The 17169-nt window shown below is 41.8% G+C and overlaps 1 protein-coding gene across 1 annotated transcript in view; it reads left to right on the top strand.

The window, feature by feature from the left end:
• RYR2 (ryanodine receptor 2) overlaps window positions 1-17169 on the top strand; it is a 908577-nt gene that overhangs the window by 812690 nt on the left and 78718 nt on the right. Inside the window, 3 exon segments of the mRNA XM_030194683.1 lie at window positions 677-807; window positions 5867-5909; window positions 9493-9626. Of these exon segments, the coding sequence (XP_030050543.1) occupies window positions 677-807; window positions 5867-5909; window positions 9493-9626 (308 nt within the window).

Genomic DNA, 17169 nt, shown 5'->3' with positions numbered 1-17169 from the left:
CTGGTTGTTGGAACTGACCAAAAATAAACCAGATATTCTGTGCCGGTTACTGCAAATGGCCTGGTGTTGAATATCCGGACTCAGTTCTGACCAGGGGAGGCAGCCCAACTATCTCCTATGGTCTGAATATTGGGCCTCATGTTTTTAACTTTTTCTAAAAAACAGAGAAGTTAAAAACATGCTGTTCAATATTTAAGCGCAGCAGTCAGTGAAATCTGATGATTAGCACCAGTACCTGGATACTGGTCAGCGTTGAATATCCAGTTTCATCACTTACCCAGAAGTGATATCCGATCAGCAGTTAATTCAGATCACTAATCAGATAGCTAATCAGATAAAGTTAGGCAGCTTTTTTGCTGCCCTAATTGTATCTGAGTAGCTCTCATGTTAGTGGTCAGAATGTGGCTGCTAACTAGATAACCTTCAGCTCTGCTTAGACTCCACTCATGGACAGCCCTGGCTCTCTCTGGATACTGCTGAGGTGGTCAGTGCCACTGAATATCCCTCCTACCAACACTTATCTGGCAGCAACTGCTAACCGAACAATTGTCTTTGAAAATCTACCCTGTTGATTTTAATGACTAGAAAATGTTGTTTCTCACAACAAGTCATTCTTAAATTATAGGTTTTGCCAACTTTGAAATAATGAATAAAATTGCATATTGCTTAACACTAGGTCCCATTGGTTATTTTTAAACGAGAGAAAGAAGTAGCAAGGAAATTGGAATTTGATGGACTGTACATTACAGAACAGCCATCTGAAGATGACATCAAAGGACAGTGGGATAGACTTGTGATCAACACACAGTAAGTTTTCTATTCCATCTGAACCAGTTCAGTAATATTACTCTAATAAAGAGGTAGAATGATTAAAAAATTCAAAATGCTTACTTGTAATTATTTCATGCTTTATTTATTATGTCCCTATTCATGTTTTGAAGATGCAGAAACCATTATTTAGACATCTACATTGCCTACACATCCACATTCTGATTTCAGAAAGCTGATATATAAATATCCAAATGTGAATAATTACATATGGCAAGTAGGTGTGGTCTGGGGCTGTGGCCTTTTTAGAAGGGAGATGCAGGTTTATGTCTGCTAATATGAATGTTGGGATTTACACCTGCTACCAGGGATATTTACATTTTAGAAAGTTGTTCATTTTGTGCAGTGCTCCACTGGACGGATTACGTGTGGTCTCCCCCTTAATCCCCCAAGTGTTTTTGGTCCCCTCCATAAGGAATACTCTCAAAAGATATGCCCCCCGATATTCAAAACTTTATTAAACCAATCTGGAATGACTCCTGGCTGGTTACATAGCGTTTAATTGCCTAACCATGGATATTCAGCAGGAGATAACCAATCATCTCCCAGTAAATATTCAGTTGGTGACTATATCATATGACATAGCCAGTTAGGCGCAGATATTCAATGCCTAATTGACTGTGTTGAGGGGTCAAAATAGGCCGCTTAAATAGCCAGCCTATCTTTGACCGCTAAAACGTTAACCGGTTAACATAGCTGGTTAACTTTTTAGCGGCCAAAATAAACTCGGATATTCAATACCGGCCTTTGAATACAGCCTGGCATTGAATATCCGGGTTTAACGCTGGTGGTGGACAGCAAATGCACTGCCCGCCGCTGGCTAAATATCGGGTCCATTGAGTTCTGTGACAGCTTTAGAAAACATAGATGAGTATGTTTCTGAAATGGCTGACATACACATGTGTATGCTGGCATGTATTTATATATATATTTTAGACACATGCTTATAAAATGGATGTGCCCATTGCACATAACAGGTGCATGCACATCCAATTTGTTGAATGTGTTTTAGAAATGGCTCAATGTTGGCAGAACCTGACATGGCCCAATTCTGATTTGTATGACCTTTCTAAAATCCACCTTTGTATGTCCTACATTTTGCCCTTAATGTACTGTAGGGTTAACAAGGAGCCAAAAACATTCAACAGTTGCTATTTGTGTTATATAAATGAAGGAAAAAAGCCTCTGTATTCCCGCTTCAGAACATAATCACGTCTGTTACACTGGGATGGAATCTTCATTGACTAAAAAACCTCCAATTGTAACTTTAATAAACAAATAATCACATCCAACAAACACTTATCTTTAGTGCCGCCAATGTAATTGCAATTTGGTTTCACTCTTGTACGCTCGATGGCGTAACAAAGTGTATGTTAAAGTGCTATAGTGCACTTTTTAAAAAAAAATTTCATTAAAAGAAATGTGTTAAATTAACTGAAAAACACCTAAAAATCTGGGGGGGGGGGGGGGGGGAGTCAATAAAGTGAAAACAAAATGAATGGACCTAATATTCAGCTGGTGACAATCAGCATTTCACTGTCTGCCACCAGCGTTAAACCCAGAAATTCAGTGATGGGTTTCCAGAGCCATCTAACACATAGCCCACTGGGTGTAATGCGATATTCAGCACTTAACTGGCTATGGGTTATCACAAAAAGACAGACTAACTTTTATGCGGTCCTGTTTATGTAGTTACCATGGCCAGTTAAGTGCTGAATATCAGCATAACAGTCCAAGTGCTGACTCCACCCCTGTAAAGCCCCCAAAATAGCTGGTTTTCAGTTTGGCGCTAACCAGCTATTTTCAGAAGCACCAACCAGTTAAGTGCCACTAAAAATGGCTAGTTTGCCCTGAACAGGGAATTTAACAATCAGGAGCCATTTTTAGCCAGTTAAATCACCTTGAATATTGACCCTGAAATTGTTGACCTGTGCATATACCTAGTACTTGACTTTAACATGTACATACTGTATGTTGTTTTTTCCCTACCTGCAGTCTGTACAGCATCTTCCTGCCCCTTCCAGGCTGCTGCCACTCCTCTATATCCTCCTGTACTGGTACAAGCTTAAAAGAAGGCTGAGCACAGTGCGGACCCTGTAACAACATACCAAAGCTGAAATGTTTCTATGTCCCGTCCACCTCCAACAGGAAGTCTGCCTTGGAGGGGGGTAAGACAAAGTAGTGCGAGAGTGGGGGCCTGTGCTGATATGGCTAATGCCATGCTCAATCTTCTTTTAAACTTGGGCCAGCGCAAGAGAAGATGAGGGCAGCAGCGCAGCTGGAGAAATGCTCAAGTGCATGTATACGCTGTGCTACTGCTCCCCATATGCTGCCAACCTAGGTGAGCAAGTGCATGGACAGAGTTTGGGCAGCACATGGGTGGAGCATGCAAATATATGCGTAAATTGTAGAATACTTTAATTGAGGTGCATTCTGGTTGACATCTAGACACAGTAAATTGCGGTTTCCTTTTGTGTTTTCCCCCTCTTTCTCTCACTTTTTGTTAATTATTTTATGTCCTATTATCTTTCCTATACATTTATTGTTGTTCATTTCCTACTATTTGTATCCCACATTTTCCCACCTATTTGCAGGCTCAATGTGGCTTATAAAAATGTTACAACAACATATACACATTATAGAATAAGAATTTCAGAATATAGATACCGATAGGTGCATAAGAATATCATAGCAATCATATTAACGGAATAATAATTTTACAATTGTTACAAATAAGAGTGCATAAGTAAATCATGTAGGATTGGAAGTGGATTTGATAGATAAACATAACATAATTAAGATGAACAAATAGGAGGGTTCCATAATAGTTGTAATTGAAATAATACTATGACCTCCCATACTTTATTGTATAATCATCGTAAACTGCTATGATGCTTTTCACCCTTTGGCAGTATATCAAGAAATAAAGGGGTCCTTTTACTAAGCTGCATTAGGGCCTGTACGCACCCAATGCACGCTAATTCTGAGTTATCGCCGGCCTACCACATGTGCCGGGCGGTAATTTCATTTTTGGTGCGCGTCCACTACGCGTGCCAGAAAATAGCTTTTATTTTCTGGCGCATGGCACTACCGTGCAGTAAAAGGCATTTGACTCGCGTTGACCCTTATTGCCCAGTTAACGCGTGAGACCTTACTACTTAGAGGGGCATTTTCAAAAGACACATCCAAGTTGCGATTTGGACGTCTTTGCAAAACGTCGAAATCCAGGGGCGGGGAAAACCATATTTTCGAAAAAAGATGGACATCCATCTTTCGTTTTGAAAATACCCTCAGAGATGTCCAAATTCTTAAATTTGGATGTCCCTAGATTTGGATGTCCCTACACATGGACATCTTTGACTTTTGGTGTTTTTCGAAACCAAAGATGTCCATGTCAAAAACGTCCAAATGCAAGCCATTTGGACTTGGGAGGAACCAGCATTTGTAGTGCACTGGTCCCCCTGACATGCCAGGACACCAACCGGGCACCCTAGGGGGCATTGTAGTGGACTTCATAAAATGCTCCCATGAAAATAGCTCCCTTACCTTGTGTGCTGAGCCCCCCAAGCCCCCCAAAAACCCACTACCCACAAATGTACACCACTACCAGAGCCCTTACGGGTGAAGGGGGCACCTATATATGGGTACAGTGGGTTTGTGGTGGGTTTTGGAGAGCTCGCTGTTTCCTCCACAGATGTAACAGGTGTTGGGGGGGGGGGGTATGGGCCTGGGTCCGCCTGTCTGAAGTGCACAGCAGTACCCACTAAAACTGCTCCTGGGACCTGCAAGTGCTATCATGGACCTGAGTTTGACATCTGAGGCTGGCATAGAGGCTGGCACGACATATTGTTAAAGATGTTTTTTGAGGGTGGGAGGGGTTAGTGATCACTGAGGGAGTAAAAGGAGGTCATCCCCGATTCCTTCCTGTGGTCATCTGGTCATTTTAGGTACCTTTTTCTGCCTTATTCGTTAAAAAAAAACCCATCCAGGTGAAAACGTCCAAGTGTTCGTCAGGAACACCCTTGCTTTTTTCGATTATGGGTCAAAGACGTCCAAGTGTTAGGCACGCCCAAGTCCCACCTTTGTTACACCTCCGAGACGCCCCCTTGAAATTTGGACATCCTTGCAACAGACTGCAGTTGGAGACATCCAAATTGGGTTTCGATTATACCAATTTGACGTTTCTGTGAGAAGGACGTCCATCTTCCTATTTGTGTCGAACGATGGACGTCCTTCTCTTTCGAAAATGAGCCCGTTAGTCGATGGCTGGTGGTAAGGTCTCAGACCCAAAATGGACGCACGTCAATTTTCAAATCTTTTAAAAAGGCATTTTTACAGGTGTGCTGAAAAATGGATCTGTGTTTGTTCACAACACGTGCCTACACTACCGCAGCCCATTTTTCAGCGCACCTTAGTAAAAGGACCCCAAAGAACCTTGATCTTGCAGAAATTTACAGCAGTTATAGGCTGGTATAAGTGATTGAGCCTTAAATAGAAGGATGGCACTTGCCTTAGTATTCTATAAAGACAATTAGGTGCCAATTTTTCTTTATAAACTAGGACCCTGTTTAGTAAGCTGCGCTGTAGGCGCGCTAGCATTTTTAGAACATTCTAATGCTAGAGACACACATATAGTCTTATGGGTGTCTCTAGAGTTAGCACATGCTAATTTTTAATGCGTGCTAAAAATGCTAGCACACCTTAGTAAACAGGGCCCTAGGTTTGATATAGGTGCCTGCTTACCCTTTTATCCTGAATTCCTGGTTATAGAATTACCCTAATAGTGTCAATATTCAGTTCTATCCAAATTAAGAAGGATTGGGTACATGAATAACTTCCACTTGACTTTAAAGTCCCATATTCAGCAGTCCCACTTAAATGGATAAGCTGGCTAAAAATACATGATGGAGACAAGCAATAAGTCATTCACTGCAAAGACCATCCTGCTAAATATTGGCATCTATGTGAAGTCTTTGTCTCACTGTAGTTTTGAAAATCGTCACTTTAGTGAAATGTAATTTCTTATCTTTATTTTCAGGTCTTTTCCAAACAACTATTGGGACAAGTTTGTAAAAAGAAAGGTAATGTTTGTATTATTTAATGCTAGACTAATTTTATCAAAAGTAACAGAGAAATTTTTCAGCCCTATTCAAAAAGAACTTTCCCCCCTTTGTGTATCTATGGAAAAACTCGTTATTGAGTAAGAAGCTTTAGTTTCATTTTTGGCATTTGTACTGAATTTTTTGCTCTGGAATTCATATGATGCACTTAATACATCTATAACTATTAAACAGATAACAATAAAGAGCAGAGAGAGCTCTGATAAATGCTTTTAAAAGCATCTTTAGGGGATCGCATGATCTGGTACAGGAGTTAATGGTGGTGGGGCCACTTGATAACAGTGATCGTAAGATGATCAGATTTGATATAATCTCTGGAGTAAATATATACAGGGAATCCAATACATTAGGATTTAACTTTCAAAAGGGAGACTATGGAGAATGATTTAAAAAAAACTTAGAGGAGCAGCTGCAAAGGTCAAAAATTTATGTCAGGCACGGATGTTATTCAAAAATACAATTCTGGAAGCCCAGACTAGATATATTCCTTGTATTTAAAAAGGAGGAAGGAAGGCCAAACAACAGCAGGCATAGGTAAAACTGAGGTGAAAAAAAAGCTACTAGTGCTAAAAGAAAATCCTTCAGAAATTGGAAGATGGATCCTACTGAAAATAATAGAAAACAGAATAAGGAGTGGAAAGTCTAATGCAAAGCGCTGATAAGGTAGGCAAAGGGAGACTTTGAAAAGAAGATTCCGTTGAAAGCAAAAACACATAGTAAAAATCTTTTTTAGGTACATTAGAAGCAAGAAGCCGGTAAAAGAATCAGTTGGACCTCTAGATGACAAAGGGGTAAAAGGGACACTCAGGGAAGACAAGGCCATAGTGGAGAGATTAAATGAATATTGTTTGCTCCAGAAGTTTCAATAAAAATTGACTAATTAAAAAAATCTCCAAGTATTTTCTAAACTAAAATTTAGAAAAAGGAATCTTATCAGCCTTCTATAGCCCCACATCCTGTCATAGGCACACCAGTCTTCAGGCATACCATCCCAGGTTGTGGTGAAGAGGTCAGCGGAGGAGATGGGTTTATTTCCCCCCCCCCCTCCCCAAACTAAGCAATGATCCCATCTTAAAATAGCGGGCTCTACCAGTGTCACTGATACAACTTGGACATGCTTATTAATTTCATTGAATATACATGGGCTTGATTCCAAGATGGCGTTTTACATACACGCACCTGTGTGAGCTCCTGGAGGACGCTGTGAACTGCTGCCTTTTGTGGTTCCCTCGTTCCGTCGTTCGCGATGGGAAAACGGAGGGGGAAGGTGAGGGAGCTTCCCTCGGTCCCTGGACCTTCATCAGCTCTGAGGCAAACAACTTTACAGTTCCCCAGGACGCCGCCGGGACCTCTGTGTACTTCGACTCCCTCTGCCACTGTCGACGTGACGGCGTCGATAGGCAGCGGAGACGGGGTTTCCTTAAGCCCCGAGGACCGCAGGGAACCTCCACAACCAGGAAGTGAAATACTCGCCGAAATCCAGACAGTACCCGATACCGAAGTGGTGAATTCGGAGCTGCCAGAGGGGAGGATAGAGGCGATTTTGAGTGGGATCCCGGACCTTACGTTATCAGCCGATCTGGCTTCAAAGGTACTACCACAAACTATTATTAATAGACTTTCCCGCACCGAGACCCCACCACACTCCCTTATGTCAACAGCTGGAATTAGTAAACCCTCTATTGTGACACTTGAGTCACTGTGGGACATGGTATATAATACTCACTCCTCCATGCAAAGTATGTTAAAAGAAAATTCTCAAGATATAAAAATTCTTTCAGAAGCAGTCCTGACTCATGCACAGGTGACAGCACAACAGTCCCTCAAGATTGAAAAATTAGATACTAAAATTCAAGAAATGGGGTCTTTGGAATCCGTCTTAGTTAAGGACAATAATTTTTTACACAAACGTTTGGAATTCCTTGAAAATCAGTCTCGGAGACTTAACCTTCGGTTTCTTAATTTCCCCAAGTCTCCTTTAATTTCCTCAATAGAGATGGTGAAAAAATATATGACTGACATTCTGGGAATGGACAAAGACTCATTACCTCCCATAACTCGAGCCCATTATATCTGGAATGTTAGGGGGACAATGGGAGATCCCCCTAGACGAGAAATGGGTGAAGAAATGAATCTTACTTCCTTCCTGGAAAGTTCACTGGATGTGATTACCTATAGGACTACAATGTTAGTCACCTTTGTGCTGGAGCCGGACCGGAACGCAGTACTAAGACTTTCCCTGAGACATTTGGATGATCTGTTTATGGGTTCAAAGATTAGGATTTTTCCTGATCTTTCTAGGCCGACACAAGTGAGACGTAGGGCCTTTTTGGAACTACGTCCTAGAGTTGAAGCCTTGAAAGCAAACTTTGTTTTACGTTTTCCTTGTATATGTACTGTTATGCTTGAGGGTAAACAATATCAATTTGTAGACCCTAAACAGCTTAAAGATTTTTTGGATGCTAGGGTAGAAGTGACTGTTACATGCCTTCCTACATTGCAGGCTGGAGTCTGAATCTAGAGGTAGCAATTGTATAATATCTCATGTTTTCCTTTCTTTTTTTATTTTTCCTTTTCTTGGAATCCATTTTTTTCCTTACTTGTGGACGAAAAAAAAAAGTGTTTAATTGTTTCCTTATGATATTCTTTGTAAGAAATTTACCTTAATTTCTAATGTGAGATGTATTATCACATTATTGTGTGAATCTTTAAACGATTAATAAAGGTTATATACAAAAAAAAAAAAAAAAAAGAATATACATGGGCTTAATCTGAGGACAGAAGTCTATGCTGCAGTCCTGAAAATATCTTTAGTGGAGACTGACCTCAAGGGGTCTGCTGATGCTGCTATAACTCTGACATTATAAGCCATAACATGACTGTCTAGGGTTAGGCTTGCCCTACATGGTAAAGGAAATACAGTCTACTAGCCAATTGGAAAGTATATGTTTTCTGTCTTATTAGCCTAGGTGCCCTGTTTTAAAATTACATTTTATATGGGTTATTCTATAAAGTGAGTGTTAGGAAGTACATCCCAGTTAGGTTTATAAATAATTAGAATAATGAAATCTACATATGCACATGAGAGTGCCTACACATATAAATGCCAAAATTCTACCTAAACATTAAATATGTACATGTCTAACGTAGCATATACAGATGGGCAGTGGCGTTCCGAGGGGCGCTGACACTCAGGGTGGATCACCGATGCGCCCCGCCCCCCCCCCCCCCCGGGTGCAGCGCCCCCCCCCCCCCCCCCCGTGCAGCGCGACTTCCTCGGCGAAGGGACACCCCCCACCCCGGCGAAAGAACCCCCCCCGGGTGCACGCCGCTGGGGGGGTGCCGCACGCCGGTCAGCGTCATTGGTTTCCATGCTCCCTCTGCCCCGGAGAGACCATTGGATGACCTTTGATGCAGGCATTCTGCAAAAACACAGCTATGTTGAGTTCTCAATAAACATCTCCATTTGTTTTGCATTTTCTATATAAATTTTAAAATATGAAGAAAAATGTGCATTCTAGTGACTGATTGCTTTCTACCTCAGGTTATGGATAAGTATGGAGAATTCTATGGCAGGGATAGGATCAGTGAATTACTGGGAATGGATAAGGCTGCTCTGGATTTCAGTGGTGCCCGAGACAAGAAGAAACCAAAGAAAGACAGTTCTCTATCAGCTGTGTAAGTACTGTTTGATATATTTCTATTTTTAATAAATGTATGAATCAGTTGCGTAAAAGTTCAAATATGCAGTGGAAGCTATCTCAGTTCTCCAGGGATCATAATGCATTTTCTGTTTTTGTTCATGGTGAAGGGAACGTCATACTTTTGTATGTTTATATTTCTGTAGCATGTCATGTTTTGTTTTGTTTTCATATTCACTTATGACCTGACTCTTGTCTTCTGAGTCTAATGTTTTTAAGTCTACTAAATATGATTGTGTTCAAGTATTTGCTGATCTGCTAGAATATGGGTGGTACCCAGTCAACTCCCAGCTCTGCCCTTATTCTACCCTAGGGCAGCTCCAGCACTAACTGGATAGTGCCGTGGCAGTCTCCTTAAATGTTCAGCAGTACTATCTGGTTATGTACAGCTGAAAATCAAGGGATCACTGCCACCAAGAGCTTGAACTCGATCTTCCTCCTCTTTCCTCCCCCTCCCTCTCCAACTTTCTCTTATCAGTTAACATTTCTTCTCTGTTTATTGGCATCTAAATATTGACCCTCTAAAATAACAGCCCTAAATCCCATCAGACAACAGTTGTCCAGTTAGCTGTAGCTGGATATTCCATGTGACGTTTAGCCAAATAAATATCACTGAATATTCAGCTAAAGATAACCAGGTAAGGTGTGCTACCATTGCTGAAAATTGATCCCTTGAGGTCCAATTGTTGGATGATTGCTGCCAAACATTATGTCAGTTGTGCCTGGCAAATGTGAACCAGATTTTATATTGTAACTCTGACTAGCCTATGTTGTAGTCCAGAATGTTAGTCTTAAAATATAAGGTGACTTTATTAGCAAATGGAAAAAGCACACAGAGTATGGGTCATTTACATCTACCACCAAGGACCTGAACTCCATTTTTTCTCCGCCAAGATCTCCATATTTCTTTTATCAGATACTATTTCTTTTCTGTTCATTGTCATCTCTGCTCTTTCCTCTGTAGTTATCTCGTCTACCCTTCCATTCCTTTTCATTGTCTCTTATCCTTTCCTCCTTTTCTTATTCCTTCATTTCCATTTCATTACCCATTCCTGCACTTTTCCCATCCTTAAACCTTACATAAGAAAATAAGAACATAAGTGTTGCCATACTGGGACAGACTGAAAGTACATCAAGTCCAATATCCTGTTTCCAACAGTGGCTAATCTAGGTCACAAGTACCTGGCAAGATCCCAGAACAGTAAAACAGATTTTATGCTGTTTATCCTAGAAATAAGCAGTGGATTTTCCAAGTTCATCATCATAATGGCTTATGGACTTTTCTTTTAGGAAATTATCCAAACCTTTTGTAAACCCTGTTAAGCTAACTTCTTTTACCACATTCTCTGGCAACAGATTCCAGAGTTTAATCAACATCGAGTGAAGAAATATTTTCTATGGTTTGTTTTAAACTATACTATACTGCTAGTTTTCCAAAAAGATTCACAGCGGTTTACAGTAAGTAACAAAAACTCCAATAATAAGGACTTCTGCTCACAGATAGACATGTCAGTACATAAGTACATAAGTACATAAGTAGTGCCATACTGGGAAAGACCAAAGGTCCATCTAGCCCAGCATCCTGTCACCGACAGTGGCCAATCCAGGTCAAGGGCACCTGGCACGCTCCCCAAACGTAAAAACATTCCAGACAAGTTGTACCTAAAAATGAGGAATTTTTCCAGTCCATTTAATAGCGGTCTATGGACTTGTCCTTTAGGAATCTATCTAACCCCTTTTTAAACTCCGTCAAGCTAACCGCCCGTACCACGTTCTCCGGCAATGAATTCCAGAGTCTAATTACACGTTGGGTGAAGAAAAATTTTCTCCGATTCGTTTTAAATTTACCACACTGTAGCTTCAACTCATGCCCTCTAGTCCTAGTATTTTTGGATAGCGTGAACAGTCGCTTCACATCCACCCGATCCATTCCAATCATTATTTTATACACTTCTATCATATCTCCCCTCAGCCGTCTCTTCTCCAAGCTGAAAAGCCCTAGCCTTCTCAGCCTCTCTTCATAGGAAAGTCGTCCCATCCCCACTATCATTTTCGTCGCCCTTCGCTGTACCTTTTCCAATTCTACTATATCTTTTTGAGATACGGAGACCAGTACTGAACACAATACTCCAGGTGCGGTCGCACCATGGAGCGATACAACGGCATTATAACATCCGCACACCTGGACTCCATACCCTTCTTAATAACACCCAACATTCTATTCGCTTTCCTAGCCGCAGCAGCACACTGAGCAGAAGGTTTCAGCGTATCATCGACGACGACACCCAGATCCCTTTCTTGATCCGTAACTCCTAACGCGGAACCTTGCAAGACGTAGCTATAATTCGGGTTCCTCTTACCCACATGCATCACTTTGCACTTGTCAACATTGAACTTCATCTGCCACTTGCACGCCCATTCTCCCAGTCTCGCAAGGTCCTCCTGTAATCGTTCACATTCCTCCTGCGACTTGACGACCCTGAATAATTTTGTGTCATCGGCGAATTTAATTACCTCACTAGTTATTCCCATCTCTAGGTCATTTATAAATACATTAAAAAGCAACGGACCCAGCACAGACCCCTGCGGGACCCCACTAACTACCCTCCTCCACTGAGAATACTGGCCACGCAATCCTACTCTCTGTTTCCTATCTTTCAACCAGTTCTTAATCCATAATAATACCCTACCTCCGATTCCATGACTCTGCAATTTCTTCAGGAGTCTTTCGTGCGGCACTTTGTCAAACGCCTTCTGAAAATCCAGATATACAATATCAACCGGCTCCCCATTGTCCACATGTTTGCTTACCCCCTCAAAAAAATGCATTAGATTGGTGAGGCAAGACTTCCCTTCACTAAATCCGTGCTGACTTTGTCTCATCAGTCCATGTTTTTGTATATGCTCTGCAATTTTATTCTTAATAATAGCCTCCACCATCTTGCCCGGCACCGACGTCAGACTCACCGGTCTATAATTTCCCGGATCTCCTCTGGAACCCTTCTTAAAAATCGGAGTAACATTGGCTACCCTCCAGTCTTCCGGTACTACACTCGATTTTAGGGACAGATTGCATATTTCTAACAGTAGCTCCGCAAGTTCATTTTTTAGTTCTATTAATACTCTGGGATGAATACCATCAGGTCCCGGTGATTTACTACTCTTCAGCTTGCTGAACTGACCCATTACATCCTCCAAGGTTACAGAGAATTTGTTTAGTTTCTCCGATTCCCCCGCTTCAAATATTCTTTCCGGCACCGGTGTCCCCCCCAAATCCTCCTCGGTGAAGACCGAAGCAAAGAATTCGTTTAATTTCTCCGCTACGGCTTTGTCCTCCTTGATCGCCCCTTTAACACCATTTTCGTCCAGCGGCCCAACCGACTCTTTGGCCGGTTTCCTGCTTTTAATGTATCTAAAAAGTTTTTACTATGTATTTTTGCTTCCAACGCTAATTTCTTCTCAAAGTCCTTTTTTGCCCTCCTTATCTCCGCTTTGCATTTGGCTTGGCATTCCTTATGATCTATCCTGTTACTTTCAGTTGGTTCTCTTCTCCACTTTCTGAAGGATTGTTTTTTGGCTCTAATGATTTCCTTTATCTTACTGTTTAGCCACGCCGGCTGACGTTTAGTCTTTTTTCCCTTTTTTCTAATACGTGGAATATATTTGTCCTGAACCTCCAGGATGGCGTTTTTAAACAGCATCCACGCCTGATGCAAGTTTTTTACTCTGCGAGCTGCTCCTTTCAGTCTTTTTTTCACCATTTTTCTCATTTTGTCGTAATCACCTTTTCTATAGTTAAACGCTAGCGTACTTGATTTCCTAGTTTCACTTCCTTCAATGCCAATATCAAAACCGATCATATTATGATCACTGTTATCAAGCGGCCCTCGTATCGTTACCCCCTGCACTAGTATTGAGAGCTGCTTTAGTCGGAAGCTAAAGCAGAGATCTCAGATCTGATAAGGTGCTGCTTGCTCAGAAATTGGCTGTTTCAGCACTATTGAAGCAGCAATTGAGGCACATGGTAGGAACAGAGAGACAGGGAGCCGGCTCAGTCCCTCCTTATACAAAACTGGAGCATTTGCTTGCAGATACAGACTCTGAGGTGTAGGATTTCACACGACTTTATCCACAGCTATAAACTGTTTCTTGTGGTTATTCTGACCTGCCGCTGACATATGGCTCTAAAAGTGCATCCCAGAATTTTACAAGGCTAGAAAATGCAGAAGCCATGTTGGTTAGCAACATTCTCGGCACTCCACAGCTTTCAAGTTTCTTTGAAAGGTACTGCACTCACTTTTGTAAGAACGGCTTAGCTTTCCATGATCCTACTTGTAGCTTCTTGCATGCCTAGCTTCATGGCACATTTTTTTTTTGTTTTGCTTACTAGCACTTAAATTCGTGCAGCTATAGACTGCTTTTTCTCATGTGCTCTTAATGATCTCGTGCAGCTGCGAGGGAAAACATCACTTCCACCCAGTGCCCACTGATGCTCTGGAAGAAAGGGAGGCAGCAGAGCCAATCAGCTGTCACATCAAAAAGTGCTCACAGTAAAGTCTAAGAGTACCGCTGCAATTGCTTGGAAGCAGTGACCGCTTTTGTTTATGGCAGAGCTGCTTTGCTTACATCTGACAAGCACTCTACAACCGGCTCGCAAAATTCATGAAAATTTAACAAGCCGGATTGTCTGTGGGGGCAGCAGCCAGGGGAAGGTCATGGTTGGGCTGGGGAGGCTTAGCCTCCCCAAGCCTCTTATACGGGGCGCCCATGAACACATCTGATATATCAAAGTGTAGCAAAAAGGCTTTTTGTCCTGTACTAAGAACCTGTCTAATTTTTGTAGTGAGGACAAGAAGCCTTGTCTTTGTATTGTGTTGTGTTCTAAAACCATGTTGTGTTTTATGAAATATGTTGAAAGTCTCCAAAAATGTTTGAAGTTGTTCATTTACTAAAAAACTCTAAGTTTTGCCATCCAGGGGATACTTGCTACTGTACAGTCATTTTGAACTTTTGTCAGATGCCCACCAGCGGATTTTGGCAAAGGAGTTAAGATCATTTCAGATAGAGTGTGGATAATGACCTCCTATCAACAACACATTAACAAAATCAGTCAACCATTGCAGAACTTGTACTGGAGCCTTTCTTACTCCCCCTCCCCCCATTTACTGAGCTGTGCTAGTGGCTGGTGGCATGCTAATGAGTCGGAGTTGCCATGTGGCTTAGTAAAGAAGGGGGTTAGTAAGTAGGAATGACAAACATGTAACTTTTCTTTGATAATCTAAGAAGAATTCTATGACCTAAATCGGAAGCTATCCTTTCAAAGTTTTCCCAATGTTTATCCACAGGCATGGCATTTATTTGATCATAAGAATCTCTTGCCAGTTGATTTAAATTTACTAATTGGCTAGAATCAGCCTTTACTATGGACAACCTAATTTTATTTATTTTATCCTGGAAAATATTGCTAAATTTTCAGCTACTTAGTAGCTTCATTGCTTGCCTCCTAGTCCTTGTATTTTTGGAAAGAGTAAACAAGCGATTCATGTCTACCACTGCCACTTCACTCAGTATTTTACAGACTTCTGTCATATTTCCCCTCAGCCGTCTCTTCTCCAAGCTGAAGAGCCCTAGCCGCTTTAGCCTTTTCTCATAGGAGAGTCGTCCCCCCCTCCCTTTATCATTTTTGTTGCCTTTCTCTGTACATTTTCTAATTCCACTTTATCTTTTTTGAGATGTGTTGACCAGAATCGCACACAGTATTCGAGGTGCAGTCGCACCATGGAACAATATAGAGACATTATAACATTCGCATTTTTGTTTTCCCTTCCTTTCCTAATAATTCCTAATATTCTATTTGCTTTCGTGGCCGCTGCTGCACATCGGGCAGAGGGGTTCTAAGCATTTACACATATAGGGCTAGATTCAGTAACTGTTGCTCAAAAATCAACACTGAAAATAATGGGCGCAATACTATTCTATAATGGGCACTCAAAGATGAGTACCCATTATAGCATAGCATTGGGTGCCAAGACGTATGCCTGATGAAACCAGGTGTAATTCTCGGCACCCAATTTGAGTGCACAGCCCTGGTATTCTATAACACCACACATACATTTTAGGAATGCCGCTTAGCCACCCATGTTCCTCCCATGACCAGCGCCCCCTTTTGGGTTATGCATTATGGTATTTGTGTGCACAATGTTATAGAATAGCGCTCTATTCCAAATTAGTGCCAATTATCAGCACTAATTGAATTGCGAGCCAATTTAGTTGGGCGCATATATTAAATTGGCATGCAAAGTTCCACTGAGCACAGCATATTTAAAAACAAAAAACAGGAAGCACACACTGAGCACTGATAGCACATTTGTATGTTTGGGTATTTATGGTTTCTTGATTTACATTTAGAAATAAAAGAGGGGAAACCGACCTACAGTTAACCTGGAAGATTGCATTTGAATGCAAAGTTTGGTGCCTAATTTTGGGCGCCATATAATCTGGAGGATAATACTCCTCAAGGGTAATTTTATATCAAATTGCCAAGGTTGGGTGTCAAAGTAAGTGCATATTTTGGGCCTATTTATAAAAGACCGTTGCAAAGACGGTCAAAGTTCAAGGGGGCGTGTCGGAGGCATAGCGAAGGTGGGGCTTGGGCGTGCCTAACACTTGGACGTCCTTGACAATCAAAAAAACCCAAGGATGTCCCTGATGAACACTTGAACATTTTCACCCGGACCTGTTTTTCTTACAACTAAGGCAGAAAAAGGTGCCCGAAATGACCAGATGACCACAGGAGAGAATCGGGGATGACCTCCTGTTACTCCCCCAGTGGTCACTAACCCCCTTCCACCCTCGAAAAACATCTTTCAAAATATGTTGTTCCAGCCTCAGATGTCATACTCGGGTCCATGACAGCGCATGCAGGTCCCTGGAGCAGTTTCAGTGGGTACTGCAGTGCAGTTCAGACAGACGGACCCAGGCCCATACTCCCCCTACCTGTTACATTTGTGGAGGAAACAGTGAGCCCTCCGTAACCCACCACAAACCCACTGTACCCATATATAGGTGTCCTCCTTCACCTGTAAGGTCTATGGTAGTGGTGTACAGTTGTGGGTAGTGGGTTTTTAGGGGGCTCAGCACAGAAGGTAAGGGAGATATGTACCTGGGAGTAATTTATGAAGTCCACTGCAGTGCCTCCTAGGGTGCCCAGTTGGTGTCCTGGCATGTTAGGGTGACCAGTGCACTACAAATACTGACTCCTTCCATGACTAAATGGCTTGCATTTGGTCGTTTGTGACATGAATGTCTTTGGTTTCAAAAATTGCCGAAAATCAGAAACAACCATGTCTAGGGATGGCAAAATTTAAAGATTTGGATGTCACTGACGGTATTTTAAAAACGAAAGATGGACGACCATCTTGTTTCGAAAATACAGGTTTCCCCACCCCTAGATTTTGCCGTTTTGCAAAGACGTCCAAATCGCAACTTGGACATCCCTTTCGAAAATGCACCTCTGCATG

Source organism: Microcaecilia unicolor, chromosome 3 (assembly GCF_901765095.1).
Source record: "Microcaecilia unicolor chromosome 3, aMicUni1.1, whole genome shotgun sequence".
Taxonomy (NCBI): domain Eukaryota; kingdom Metazoa; phylum Chordata; class Amphibia; order Gymnophiona; family Siphonopidae; genus Microcaecilia; species Microcaecilia unicolor.
Note: the sequence above shows the minus strand (reverse complement) of the source record. Positions and strands in the feature narration are given on the sequence as shown.